Consider the following 15,205-nt stretch of genomic DNA (forward strand, 5'->3'; position numbering starts at 1 on the left):
GTCCTACCTGAGGAACAGAAAGGGTCAGGTGGCTGGAGCAGAAATGGGGACCATAGGAATGAATTAATGCATCCACACACCTCCTTATCTCCCCACCCCCCCACCCCCGCCCTGCTATTCTGTTCTGTAGAGAACATAGTACAGATAACACACAATTGAGTTTTTTCACACTGCTTCACTGTGACATTTTAAAATCATGGTGGTGTGTGTGTGTTGTGTGTGTGTGTGTGTGTGTGTGTGTGTGTGTGTGTTCCTATATTTATTTATAAGGATTTTAATGGCAATTTAGAAGGGGACATAGGCTGGTGTGTTAATTAGGGTGTAAGCAAGCTGCTTGTATCAAAGAGATGCCAAAACACAGCGAATATATGCAAGGTGTATCCTGCAGGGTTAGCAAGCCTCTCTCTATTGGGAAGTGGCCCGTGGCTGAACGTGTTGGCTTCCTGCCCTGGTAGCCTGATAAAGGGGCACTGGCAGCTGTAGGGTCAGGTAGCACAGCTAGTGTAGAAAAGCCCCCTGGTGGGTGTGCTGCATCTTGACTGGGAGCCTTAATTGGTGGGAAATCGTGACATCGGGCTCTCCTGGGGTTGGTGCCTCATTTAAGTGGGCGTGTCCCTTGCGGGGACCTAGAAGGTTTGCCCAAGAGATGCTGGTCCTCTCTGAACCTGGCGCTCTAGTACCCACCCGTGCCGGTCTCTTTCCCCTCATCTGAGTTTATTTCTTTGGTGGGGTAGAAGGGCACTGGCCTCTGGTCAGCTGTGTTTTAGGGCGCCTCCTGCTGGGGAAGCATGTCTATTGCTGCCCTGCTGGCACTCAGGGATTTCTTCAAGTTACATGCAGATACAACTTGGCTAAAAATAAAAATGGAAGTATTTCAGAGTAAACTGGGTCAAGTACGTTCTATTGAAACCTTAAGAGCCTGCGTATCGAGTTGAGAAGACCCACTGGTCTGGTCATTGCAGCAGGAGAGACGGTTCTTTCTCTTTCTCGGTAGAGGCTAAAGGTGAGCAATCCCGGGCGGGAGGGGCAGGTCCACCTGCTCAGCGTATGGCTAACACCTGCGGGTCCAGGTGGCGGCTTTCATTCTCATCCTCTCCAGCCAGGGGAGGGGGGAAGGGGCCAAGGGGGCACATACCCCTTCTTGCTGCAGGGGCGAGGCCCAGAAGTGGCACGAACCACTTCTGCTCACATACTCGCTGGTCACACCCACCTGTAAGGGAAACAGAGAAACCCCTGTAGCTGGCAGCCATATGCTCTGCTGAACTCCGGCGTCCTGAGGTTCAAGGACAGGAGAACGGATAGTGAATGTCAGCTGGCCGCCTCTGCCTTCGTCACCATTTTAAACTTATCCTGATTTTCTACAAAAAATAATTACTCCATTTGAAATGAAACAAAACCTGAGATTGAATAGTAAGCAGGCAAATTCGTGCTTTGCTTTGGACACTTTGTGCCCATTTGCGGTAGAACAAGCATGTCAAACTCACAGGCTAACACGGGCCAAATAAACAAGGGTTAAGTTCCTGTGGGCCGTAGAAACACAAAAGCTTCAATTTTCATAGAAATGTAGGTTTATGTCGATAGAGACATGCTGAATACAAAGGGCTGAAATAAATGAGTAATTGTTAACATAAAATAATAGAACATTTTAATGAAAATTAATATTTTCTTGAACATTAACTTACCAGACTCTGGATAACTGCACAAATTAATAAGCGTAATGCAAATCTATTTTTCGTGTTCTCTGAAAGCGAAATATTTCCTGTTGCGCACACCAAACAAGTCAATACAAGACTAATAACGTGGCAATCGGCTGCTAAAATATTTGCTGCTAGTATTAGTGGAGGGAAATGGTGTGCCTGCATGTAAGGCGTGTAAGGGAAATGAATGCAACACGATTATAGTAATCAGTCATTAGCGAACATTGTAGTTCGTTATTAACAATGTGTAACAGGATATTGTAAAAATTAAGTCACAAAATTTAAATTAAAATGTTTCTTACATGCCGTTATAGTGGCTGGGCTGCAAAAATATTCATTGTGGGCCACATGGGGCCCATGGGCTGCGAGTTTGACATGCTTGCTGTAGAAGTATATCCAATTATTGCTACCCCCTCCCATTTCTTTCTTACATGCACATTTCTTAGAACTTGTGTATAATCTGTCTTGCTGCCTGTTTGCTTGTTTTGGTTTTTTTTTTTTTACCCATAAAATATGGTCAACCAAGAGAAGTTCCTCAAATGATTTGGGAGTACACACATGGTAACAGCAGAATTGTAGCAATAGAGCTATAGAACTGAGAGGATCTTCGGAAAGCCATTGACTCTCGTCATCTTAGTTTATAAGTGAGTCAGCCAGCAAATATTTTTTAAAATATCTAGGATGTGCCAGATACCTTGCTATGCACCTTAGGACAGGTGAAGACCAAGAGAGAACTCTATCCCTCAAATAATTTATAACTACTCTCGACTGTTATGTCAGTTCTCTGAAATCATGCCTCACAATCAGCTTTACTTTCTTAAAGGAAAAATTTGTTAAGAAAATGGAAAGTACCAAAGAAAAGGAAGATGAACTAGTCACATATCTTCCCACACTTCATGAGACAGAAGAAGAATATAAGAGCAAAAACAACATGTTTCAAGAGCTGGGTCGTATTCTCACAGGTTTGTATGAGGCACTAAGTAATTGACCTTAAGCCCAGGTAAGGATTTCACCATTGACTTCTAACGAGGGGTTCACCCACCAAAGCAAGGTTGAATTCCCTCTACCTTTCCTCATCACCTTTAACTCTATTCTCTAGGGTTTGGGTGTTCTGTTTTTTTCTTATCTACAAATTTCCTCTCCTTTATAACACAAAATCCTACTGTTGCTGTTGTCAAATTTTTCCTTTTCTTTGTTAAAGATTGTTTAAAATTAAGAATTAGTAGCAACTATATTATGTGGTTTCTCCCTGTATTTGGTAAAGGTAGAATCAACTTCTTTACTACCACGTGGAGATTTTTTTCCTGTTTCTTAACATAAATTTGGAAATTGTATCATTTCCAGCTATGATTTTAGCCTTAGGAGTTGGACAAAGGGGTGGGGGCAGTGTTGGGGATCACCTGACTGCTAGTTTTTGTTATAAGCCATAGTATTTGACTTTTAAAACCAGGTTCATTTCTTATTTTGATGAATGTTTTTTAAGCCAAAGAACATTGTGGGTAGTTATTTTTTCTCTGTATCTCTTTTATAGACCAAAAAAAGGAACAGAATGTACTGAATGATCAGATTTCTCAAATGACAAGAGAGTTTACAAGACAAATGAACATTTTGGTAAAGAGTCCATGCATCCATTCTTCTTTCTTCTATTAAAATGTTGATATAAAAAAAATGTTGGTGTATACTCACAGTAATACTTACCTGGCACCTTTGGAGTTTTCAGGAAATCCACATTGATTAAACTTACCCTTTTAATATTAATGTTTTGAAATTTTAGTAACAACATACATATACACATACATATATATGTATGTATGTGTATTTGTATATCCTCTTCCCCACTTTTGCTGGACAGTTGTTCATATATCTATCTATATATATATATATATATATATATATATATATATATATATATCTGTGTGTATATGCATGTCTGTATCCTATATAATAAAAGCCTAATATGCTAAGTGTCTGGTCATCCAGTTGGCTGTTCAACCAATTAAAGTGTAATATGCTAATGATATGCTAAGGCTCCTCAACTGCTTGCTATGACATGCACTGACCACCAGGGAGCAGACAGTCAGCCCGCCGGCCAGTTGCTGTGACATGCACTGACCAGGGTCAGATGCTCCAACTGGTAGGTTAGCTTGATGCTGGGGTCCAGCCAAACAGGACTGAGCAAGATGGGCAAGGCAGGTGCTGGAGCCTCCCTACAGTCCCTCCCCGACTGGTCAACCTCTCACGTCCCTTCCCGGCCCTGATCATGCATCAGTGGGGTCCCTCAGCCTAGCCTGCACCCTCTCTCAATCTGGGACCCTTTTGGGGATGTCAGAGAGCCAGTTCTGGCCCAATCCTACAGGCCAGGCCGAGGGACCCCACTGGTGCACGAATTCATGCACTGGGTCACTAGTATCTATACTAATAAAACGGTAATATGCTAATTAGATTGGACATCTTCCGGACCACCTTCCAGACGAAGCCACGGTGGCGGGGGGCGAAGCAGAGGCAGTTAGGGGCAATCAGGCCAGCAGGGAAGAGCAGTTAGGGGGCAACCAGGCTTGCAGGGAAGAGCAGTTAAGGGGCGACCAGGCTGGCAGACAGAGGTGATTAGAGGCGATCAGGCAGGCAGGTGAGCAGTTAGGAGCCAGCAGTCCCAGATTGCGAGAGGGATGCCCGTATTGGAGAGGGTGCAGGTCGGGCCGAGGGACCTTCCTCCCCCCGCCGCCATGCACGAATTTTGTGTACCAGGCCTCTAGTGTATATATAAAGAGAGAGACAGGGACTCTAACATGTAACCATGGGAACATCATTGGGTGGCCTTGATTTCCTTATTTATAAGGTGGAGATTGGCTTATGCTTTCTAAGGTTCTTTTCAGATCTGTTACTTTGGTAAGTTCCTATGAAGACAAGGATAAGTGGTCAGAGGTTGCAGGGTAGGGAGGGAGTGGATGAAAAGGGAACAGGTAAAGAGGTGTTTATTACCTTTTTAAAATTTATAATCAGTAGTTAATGATAAACATGTATGTGGAGTTGCTTGATTAGAAATGGAAACATTCTACTCTTTGAGATGCACTGATATAAAAAGTAACTTTTTAAATATATTTTATTGATTTTTTACAGAGAGGAAGGGAAAGAGATAGAGAGTTAGAAACATTGATGAGAGAGAAACATCGATCAGCTGCCTCCTGCACATCTACTGGGGATGTGCCCGCAACCAAGGTACATGTCCTAGACTGGAACGCTCTGGGACTGGGACCCTTCAATCCGCAGGTCCTTTCCGCTGACCCCAACTGGTTTTGGCTAAAAAATAACTTTTAACATGTTATTGGCATAGAGAGATATGAAGGGGAAAATTGTAAGTATACAATATATACAATTTTATGTTCTTAATAAGATGCTGCTAGTGGCCAAAACCGGTTTGGCTCAGTGGATAGAGCGTCGGCCTGCGGACTGAAGGGTCCCGGGTTCGATTCCGGTCAAGGGCATGTACCTGGGCTGCGGGCACATCCCCAGTAGGAGATGTGCAGGAGGCAGTGGATCGATGTTTCTCTCTCATCGATGTTTCTAACTCTCTCTATTTCTCTCCTTTCCTCTCTGTAAAAAATCAATAAAATATACTTTTTAAAAAAGGGAAAGTTCTCAGTGGCTCTCCTTATACAAAAAAAAAAAAAAGATGCTGCTAGTGATGATTATGCAATGAATAAAGATTGTGATTTATAACAGTATAATAACTGTAGAGATTGTCGAGAAAACAGAAAGTTTCTTAAAAATCTATAAAGTAATATTCTTTTCCTTCAAGAAATATTAAATCCTCCCGAAAAATCCTCAACAAACTTCACTCTCCTCTTCCCTACTTTTGCTGGACAATTGTTCATATATCAACATATATGCTATTTTGTGAAGTTGTCTCAACAACTTAACTTAGGGCCCGTGGACCTGCTTCCCAAAGTCCATGAATAAATTCCCATGAATCAGCTCTTGGATTTAAAATAAAGTTTTTCTGCGGGAAGGTCTGCATAGCCTTTGCTGATGGTTCAGGACTTACTTGGGACTCCTCTCTGAACGTGGTCCAGGCGGCCTAATGTATCAGTGCCCGGCTCGTTGAATCTGTGAGTTAACTGTGGGCTTTATGTCTGAGCAGAGTAAACTGAAGCGAGAATTACAACAATTGCGAGATCAAGAAAGCGATCGACTCAAAAGTCATTTTGAAATTCTACAGAACTTAGAAAATGAAGTCTATGCACATGACCTAGAAACAGAAGCCTTGCTCCTGGAAAATGAAAGGTTGAAAAAAGTAAGTTCAAGAGCACTCCAGTGTGCACAGTGGTTCTGGTTATAATCATTATGAGAGAAGAGCTCTTAAAAGCCTTTAAATGAAGTTTAAAGTACCTACAAGAAGGTGCCCAAATCATACGTGTACAGCCTAATGAGCACACCGGGGTGACCAGCACCCAGATCAAGAATCAAAGCAGTACTGGTGTCCACATACCCTCCCAGTCCCTTCCCGTCCCCGACCGCCTCGCAAGGGCAGCACCCGACTGGCTTCTAACACTACAGACCAGTTTTGCCTGTTTTTGAGCATTATACATGTGGAATGGGACACTGCGCACTTTTTTTGCTCAACACCGTGCTTGTGAGGTTCATCTTTATTGTCGGGTGCCGTTGAGGTTCCTTCATTCTTAGTTCTGGGTGGGACTCGATTGTGTGACTCCACTACACTTTATTTGCACCGTTGACGGGGGTTCAGAGTTTCTCCGGTGGGCTGTTACAAATAGTGTTGCTAGGAACATTCTAGTACATGTTTGTTTGGTGAACATATGTACGTTTTTCTGTTGGGCATACACTCAAGTGGAATCACAGAGCCATGGGGTGTATGCCGCCCGCTTTAGTGCACAGTGCCGGTCTCCCAAAGACGTTGCAGTGATGGCCACTCTGGCATTAATGTATGAGAACACCAGCTGTTCCGCATTCTCGGTCTTTTCCAACGTAACCATTCTGGCGGGTGTGCGATGGGGTCCCAGTATTTGTATTTTCCTGGTGACGAGTGAAGCGCCTGTCCATGTGTTTTGGCCACTTGTATAACCTCTTTGCGAAGTGCTTGTTCTGTTGCCCAATTTAAAAATTAGGTTGTCAGTCTGTTTCATATCGATTGTATGTTTTTCCCCCAGTGAACCATCGTGACCTCGATGGGTCAGGAAGTGGGTCAGTGTATCCCAGCTGTTTGCGCAGTCCCTCACATGTAAGAGGGATTCGGTCCCATGGGATGATCCCAGTAACCTTATAACGTGGATAATATATTCTGCCCCTTGTATAGAGGAGGAAAGTGAGACTCTGCATTTGTAATAATTTTTTAATAGTTGGAAAAATAAAAGCAGTCCTACAGCAATAAGACTCTAAGTAAGGAGAAAATTCCTTTAGCTCTCTGGGAGATTGTGGTCCTTAGTTCAATGACAACACTTTTCCCACCAATAGCATGTGTATTTTTTGTAGAATTAAAATGGCGTAAAAGGTACCAAGGTACTTTGGAAGGGAAATGTGTTCCATGGAGCCCAGGTACCATCATCAATAACCCCCCCCCTCCCCTCCCCCCCGCCCACACACGCAACACATCCTTGTTCTTCTAGCCCTTGAACCAAACTCATAAGGAATTCCATCCACTCATGGAAATATTCCACTCTATTGTCTCCCTATCAAGGTGATATATTATTTATTAAAATACTTGGAATGTTATTGCTGTTTTGGTAATGTGTAAGCAAATGAATGCCTATGTCATTCTAAAAGTTCCACTTTTGGATTAAGTGCCCAATCTACTGATTCCTCTGGATGACCCTGTGCTTTTATCTTATTCACTCACCATTCTGTTTTGCTGATTATGTATCTTCACTCAACACACACTCTGAGCATCCACTGAGCCCCAAACCCTGGGGAAGGTGCAGTGAATAGAGCTGAATAAGGCACTGCCCGAGCCCTTGGGAAGCTCACCCTCTGGCCGAGGAGACGGGCCTATAAATAGATCATTACAATTCAGCGTGTTAACTCATTTGAGAGTTACGGGAGGCCAGCCGAACTAGGCAAGTCTACAAACAGTGATCCACGTTCAAAGAGAGGCAGGAATGATGATTTGGACTTGACTTTGGTTTACTATAATATCTGCCGCCAAGCCATGCGAAGGCTGACACAAGGTCAAAGCTGCGTGAGTAGACCCTGTACCACTGGGGTTAAAAACAGTTCTATGTCATCTCCTTCTATGGTGGATGCTACTTCTTATATTTTTTTCAGTAGTTTTAGTCTCTACTATTTCTCTCTTGAAACTGGACCAGTGCCACGTTTACATCCCAAAGCCCGTCCTTTCAGAGTTCCCAGAGACGGTAGAGTTCCTGAGTAGTGGGTGGTCAGAAGAGAAAGCCATGACTTTAGTATCCAAACCACTGTTACCACCATCACCAGCCCAGTGAGCGGTTCTATGGGGTCTTCTGCCTCAGGAAACCCTCTCCCTGATCTTATGCTGAGTTCTTCCCGTCAGGCAGCATCGTTGCTGTGACATCCACTGCACACCATTTTGCATAAGGAACATTGTGTGTGTGTGTGTGTGTGTGTGTGTGTGTGTGAGAGAGAGAGAGAGAGAGAGAGAGAGAAGAGAGAGAAGAGAGAGAGTGCATTTAGAATACCATTTAATTTCTTCTATGTAAAATTCTATTCAGATACTGTGTTTATTTGGGTGCCAAAATGCTTGCTAGAAAGTCGGATCTTTCTCTCCCTCACTAGAATGTAAGCTTGACAGGGCTGTTCACCACTGTTAGCACTGCACCTAGATCAGTTGATGGCACAGAGGAGGAATCAATAAATGTTTACTGAATGACTGCACAGAGAACTAGCTTACAGTAACAAACTGCTTAAAACAATTCCATGCCTTTGATTTTCAGTATATTGCATACATGAAGACCAAGATAGAGCCGTACGCACAAGAAGCCAACACGTACATCTACAGTGAGCTGTCCTGGCACCTGGTAGCTAATTACGGTAGGTAACGTGTCCTGGGTGAGCTTTACATATAAAGTAGAAAGCTTTTGTTTTATTTAAATCAAATTTTACTGATTTGCATGCAATACATGCACCATCTTGAGTGCAATGAGTTTTGATAAATGTGCATTCCATCGTAACCACTGCCAGCACAAACAAGATATAGAGCGTTCTCATTCCTTGTGTTCCTTTGTAGTCCCACCCAACCTCCAGTTCTTGGAAACCACTGGCCTGCTTTCTGTCACTAAGGATTGGATATAAATGGAATGATAGACTATGCACACTTTTGGACCTGGCTTCTTTCACTCAACAAACTGTTTTTAAGACCCAGCCATGTTGTTGCACGTATCATTGGCCGGCTCCTTTATGTGGCTGTATAGTATTCTACGACATGGCTGTACCATGTTTTTTATTTATCCACTAGAGGCCCAGCGCACGAAATCGTGTGGGTAGGGTCCCTAGGCCTAGCCTCCTGCGATCAGGGCCGTCTTCTGCCCATTTGCCAGTCCCCAGGCCGAATGCCACCTCCGCCGCTGAGCTGTCAGGCCACTGGGATCACCAGCTCATCCCTGGCTGCTCGGGGGCTCAGGCCTGGGGGAAAGTTTGTACCAGTGACTTCACTTCCATGCACGTGTGCCCGGCGGGGGTTGATGGAACATGCTGCCCGCTCAGGGCCGCTCATGCAGGCGCCGCGCGTTGCCGCTGCCCCTGCCGCTGCTGCCCTGCCGCTGCCGCCCTACCGCTGCTGCCCCTGCCGCTGCTGCCCCTTGCCGCTGCTGCCCCTGCCGCTGCTGCTGGGGCTTGAGGCACTGACGGAAGCTGCGGGGCGTGCCCATGGCCTACCTGCCCCAGAGTGAGCAACCCCGAGCAGGTAGCACGTTCCATCAGCGGCCGGCCTGGAGCACACGCATGGAGGTGAAGTTGCCCACGCACGCTTTCCCGCAGGCCTGAGCCCCCGAGCAGCCAGGGATGAGCTGGTGATCCCAACGGCCTGACAGCCAGCCCGGTCCTCCCGCCACCCACCCGGAATGCCCCGTTCACCATCGTTGATCCATCGGAGCCTGCTGGCCGGGAGCAGGGACCAAGAGGTCAGCCGTTCAGCCCACTCGCCAGTCCCCAGTTCCGCCCTGCCGCTGCTCGTGGACCAGTGGTGTAGGGACCGAGAGGTGGTCAATGCCACCTCATGGTGAGTGGTCTAGTGGTCGTTCTGGTCATGACGTTTATGGCCTCTGGCCTTTTATTATATAGGATTCACCAGCTGAAGGGCATTTGAATTCTTTCCAGTTTGGGGTTACTATTTATCTACAAGTGTTTTTTTATTTTATTATTTGTTTTTAAATCCTCACCAAGGATATGGTTTTTATTGATTTTTAAAGAGAGAAGAAAGGGGAGCATATTGCAGTGTAACAGATATTGCACATCATTTACTTTGCTCACAAATTGACAGTTTGGTCAGAACTTGGTGGAGACAACTCGGGTCTGCCCCACATGACTTCTGCTGGGGCAGTTCGATGTCCGGGGTAACTCGGCAGCTGGGGGCTGGGGCCATCTGAAGACCCCTCACCCACCTGCCTGACACGGTCCCATTTTCTGCCTGTTGGCAGTGGGAGGGCGAGTCTGATCTAATTCTTCTGTCATTTTGAAATTTTTTACACAAAACAATTTCGAGACACACATAGCATTTCTTTGATAAAAATGTTCCAATTGTTTCAGTAACCTGTGCATTTTGAAAATCTTTATTTTAGCACAATATTTGAATTTGTGGGCAGAATTGCAGATCACTTTAAAGGTGAGTTTTTTGTTTTACCCCCGTAAGTATCCTATTTCTAAAAGCATTTACCTACCAAACAATGTAATGTTCTATGTCAATTACAGCTCCATAAGAAAATTAACCATTGGAAACATTTTTTAGTTCAGTGATTTACTAATCCATTTCTTCTGAGATCTCTTATAGAACTTGGCGAATTTGCTGTGTATACATATTTATTTTGCACAACTAATACCAATTTTGCATATATATTTTTTTGTCTTGGATATGATTTCCTGGACAGAATATGTTTTTTTATTGTATTGCAATTCATACACACCCAAAAATATGCTACTTTTTTTTTTAAAGGAATTTGTAGGTGATTGTGAAGATACTTTGCAAGAAATAAAAAGTCTAATAGACAGGCTGTGTGAAAGAGACGAAAAAATTGAGAAAATCAGTATTTGGTTACAAGGGAATCTTCAAGAGTTGTGGTTCCTAGCCACTGTGGAAATTCCTGGTAAGGGCACCTCAAGAGCTTTGGCTAACCAAGAACTTCCTGCTCGTTTACATGGCTGGTGGTATCAAGAAAGCCCTCCCCCAGATAAGCGTGCCTACTAGTAACTTAGTTATGGCCAACAACCCACCCCTCATCATGCCCCAGACATTCCGGTGAGCACCGATTCTCATCTGCGGGGTCGAACACGGCAGCGCCGGACAGTCTCCCTTCTACCTAAGAGAGTTTTCTCTGTAACGGAACCTCAACTTATTTCTGATGTTTTAAACTCTTATTTTGAACACTTTCCAAAGCAGTCTTTCCAAACTCTTTCACACATTTCCTTGTCTTCATAAACAGGAGATACTGAGCATCAGTTTACCTTTTCTTCCCGGTCTAGGGATGCCTTCTGGGGCTCTCGAGATGTGAATACATCCTATAGCGCAGGATTGGTCCCCTCAGGATCAAGCAGCCGGGTCTCCCCAGAGCAGTGGTTCTCATCCTCCTGGCCCTTTAAATACAGTTCCTCATGTTGTGACCCAACCATAAAATTATTTTCGTTGCTACTTCATAACTGTAATGTTGCTACTGTTATGAATCCTAATGAAAATATCTGATATGCAGGATGGTCTTAGGCGACCCCTGTGAAAGGGTCATTCGACCGCCAAAGGGGTCGTGACCCACAGGTTGAGAACCGCTGCTCCAGAGGAATATCAGCTTCCTCTTTAATTCCTTCTCTAACTCAGAGCCCTGTCCAGGGCAGTGGAGCCGAGCCCTCACACAGGTGCGGCAGGGGGTCCCAGGCAGGGAGCGAAGGTTGGGGAGGAGGCAGGAGAATAGAGTGCAGGAGAGCGATGGAGTTGCGAAATGGAAAAAAAAAAGTCATTCAGCAAGTATATGGATTTAGTAGAGGTCATTAAGGTTTAATTTTAAAGAGCATCTTCATTAGATAAGTACTTATAAAGGTGGGGTGTAGAAAGTAAAATGAAATATAATAAAAGTTAAGATGAGAAAAAGTGATGGGATTAAACACCGTTTCAATATTTGCTAAAAACCAGTGTTCTGAGGGTATTGCTGACAGGAGAAGGAATGCTTAGGCAGCCAATGAAGCGTTTTGTGGGAAAGCCCCTTCGTATCAGCCAGGAAGCTGTCTTGGTCTTCCTGCTGGTGCCTGGTGATACTTCTTAGGTCTGAGTGCTTCAAGGGTCCCTGGTGGGCCTTGCCTCACTTTGTATTTTCTTTGCAAGGCCAGGCCATCCCCAGCAACTGTGGATCAGGCGGAATTTGAGGAGCTAAATCATCTCTAAGTGTCAATTGCATTATTTTCTCGTGAGCGTATCTTCCATTTTTGTCTGAAGCCTAATGGAATCCTTGTGTTGGGGCAGATTTAAATAGACTGCATTGAAAAGCCGAGGCATAGAACTTGGGACAGCAAGGCGGGCAGTCACCACCACTTGCATTTGGCAGAGATTCAGAGGCAGGGAGGGTAGTGGGCAAGGTTTACTGTGAAAGAGAGGAGCCTCCAGGTGCGCGGATGGAGGCTGTGGGCCTGGGGGAGCTGGCCGGCCGGCCTGACGCAGAGCCTCCTGGGGGAGCCTTCAGTGAGCGTATTTGCCTTCCTCTGGTTGGTCCTGCTGTTAAGTTCCATCCATGTTTCACTATCAACTCTAAACTGTATTCAACAAGTACTTATCAAATGTCTATTCTGTGCCAACTATTCTATCAGGCTGTGGGGTTACAATAGGGAATGAAAATAGGTCTAGTCCCTGCCCAGTGGAAATCAGTCAGGTCCAGAGGTTGGCAAACTTTAAAGGGCCAGACAATATTTCTGGCTTTGCCAGCCATGAAAGGTCTCCTACTCAACGACTCAACTCTGCCAGGGGAGCAGAATTGCCCCTCAGGTGTAGTTGGTCCGCCGCCGGTGTGGTGGGAAAATCGGGTATTGCACAGATGTGTGTAAAATGTCAGTGTCATAAGTGTCCTGAAGGGGGGGCGCCTAAGAACTTAAGAACCTAAGAGGGAGACTTGCCCTAGTTAGGGGTCGGGAGACGGCTCTGAAGAACTGGAAATGGAGCTGAGATCTGAAGGAAGATTGCTGCCCCCTTAGCTCCGCTGATTTTTGCTCCTGGAGCAGTGGCACCATGTGGGCTCACATTGCAGCTTTGCTTCTCACGTGCTATTTAGCCTCCCTGGTTGTAAACTGTAAGTGATAGCAGCAGTAAGAAAGCATTAGACCTTTATTAAGCACGTATCAGATCCCTGAAGCCTACCACCCTCCTGAGGTCAGATTTGGTCCCGGGAATTACTTGGCCACCTCTGAGCCACCTGTAATCTAGCTTTGAAATGTTCTTGTTGAATGGCTTCTCTCACAGATGCGACTTCTAGACAAGGCCTTGATCTCTTTCAGCTCAACAGCTCTCCCCTGCCCTCTTCTGGACACATCATGTCACTGCCGCCCAGCAGGTCCCGACCCTCTCCAGGAACACTGCACTAGCTTAATTAGCAGAGTGAGCACCGTTGAGTCTGGTTCCAGAACAAATGCTGCCCGAGTTGAATGACACCCAGTATGAATGTCAGAGTGCACATCCTGTGAGACCGAGACAAGAGACGATTAGAATCCCGGGGACTCCTCCTAATGAGTGGCTATGGGGGAAGATAAAGTGGGGTGTCGGAGTCTTTTTGGGTGTTGGGAATACACAGGGATGTCTTCCCAAAGGAGCAGCCCCGATCACCTGGCCAAGAACTGCAGCAGCATGGCTGAGTGGAGATTTGGGGTTCCAGCTGGCAAGAGTGGGGGGTTGGCTTGTCAGAAAGTACCAGGCTTCATCCTGAAATCTAAGATCGTTACTTTTTGCCTTAATATTCTTTCTTGTAAACAAGTAAATAAGTTAATGTGTAGTGTATACCTAAACCAAATAGCAACTGAATATGGATTTTTTTAAAGCATTAAAAATAATGTTTTAAAATTCCAAAAGTCCTATAATTTTGAATGCAGATAAATAATCTGTATACTAACCAAATATTTTAACTTGATGTCTGCTCTGTAGAGACTTTTCAGGTCAAGAGATATTTCAAAATAAAGATCAAATATCATATAATTATTTTTTGTTATTGTGATGGACAAGAACTTGATACAATTATCTGTATTTTGATCATTTAATGGAAAAGAACACAGTTATAATCTAGCAGAATCAAAATTTCAGTAAGAAATAATTTTAAAAATCATTTGCCCAAAAATTGTGAAAAGGTCTCTTGGAAAAATTAAAATCTGAACTAGGAAGAGAGTTTAGACAACGGTTCTCAAACATTAGAATCACCTGGAGAAGGTTTTACACTCTTTGGCCCATACCCCAGACCAATTCACCATGAGTCTCTGGGGCTGGGACCCAGGCATGTTTTTAGAAAGTCTCTCCAGCTGGTTCCAATGTGCGGTCAAGTCTTGCAAACCAGTGGTTTTAGGCAAATAGGTAACAAGGTAACAAATGACCCAAATCAGAAAATATTTTGACTTTAAATAACCTATCCAGCACTGGTTAGCACAGTTATTACTATAGCAGTGAGTTGTAATATACTACAAGGACCTACGTCAAGACAAAGTCGAGCTAGACAAGGGTGGTTTTGGTGTATTTCTTAATAACCATGTTTTAACAAGCTAATTAACATTAGCAGCCACAGGTGCTATGAATTATTCCTCTTGTTCTTCACAGTGCAAATTAAAAATGCAGATATGTATTAAGTATTCCTTTGCCTTTGAGTTGTAATCATAATTACCTGCATGATTTCTCCTTTTGCATACACACTTTTCTGCTAGAATAGAACATCAGAGAAGATGCCTTAAGATGGTTCCAAATGTGGTGGGAAAAGAACAGTCCTGGTAATCGGATACATGACCCCCCAGGCCTCCCCCTTTCCAACTGTGCAGTTGCCCAACGGAGGGATTCTTTGGGCAACTTAGAATTTTAATGGATACTAATAACCACCCAAACCTGTCTGAAATACATAGAGAATTTTTACAATTTTATTTTTATTCCTACAGAAAAGACGACCAAACAGACACGTACCAAAAAAGTCCGTTTTCCGTTGGCTGCACGTATTGTGAAAAAGATAGTAACGAAGAAAAAATAACAAAATAATTCCAAGGATACAACTGCTGTGAATTCAAAAGGCATAAACAAAACTATAGAGAAAGTGAGTGCACATTCTTTCACAATTTGCAACTGTCAATGAAAGTCTTAAAGTTTGAGATTT

The 15,205-nt window shown here is 44.2% G+C and overlaps 1 protein-coding gene across 1 annotated transcript in view; it reads left to right on the forward strand.

Annotated features, from left to right (window-relative positions):
• Positions 1-11,082, forward strand: part of CCDC175 (coiled-coil domain containing 175) — a 53,717-nt gene extending 42,635 nt beyond the window's left edge. Inside the window, exons 14-19 of the mRNA XM_023763226.1 lie at positions 2,521-2,659; positions 3,229-3,308; positions 5,836-5,988; positions 8,618-8,714; positions 10,460-10,503; positions 10,831-11,082. Coding sequence (XP_023618994.1) covers positions 2,521-2,659; positions 3,229-3,308; positions 5,836-5,988; positions 8,618-8,714; positions 10,460-10,503; positions 10,831-11,082 — 765 coding nt within the window. The remainder of the gene's footprint in view (positions 1-2,520; positions 2,660-3,228; positions 3,309-5,835; positions 5,989-8,617; positions 8,715-10,459; positions 10,504-10,830) is intronic.
• The last annotated feature ends 4,123 nt before the right edge of the window (positions 11,083-15,205 follow it).

The sequence above is a fragment of the Myotis lucifugus genome, unplaced genomic scaffold (genome assembly GCF_000147115.1).
Source record: "Myotis lucifugus unplaced genomic scaffold, Myoluc2.0 scaffold_278, whole genome shotgun sequence".
Classification (NCBI taxonomy): Eukaryota; Metazoa; Chordata; class Mammalia; order Chiroptera; family Vespertilionidae; genus Myotis; species Myotis lucifugus.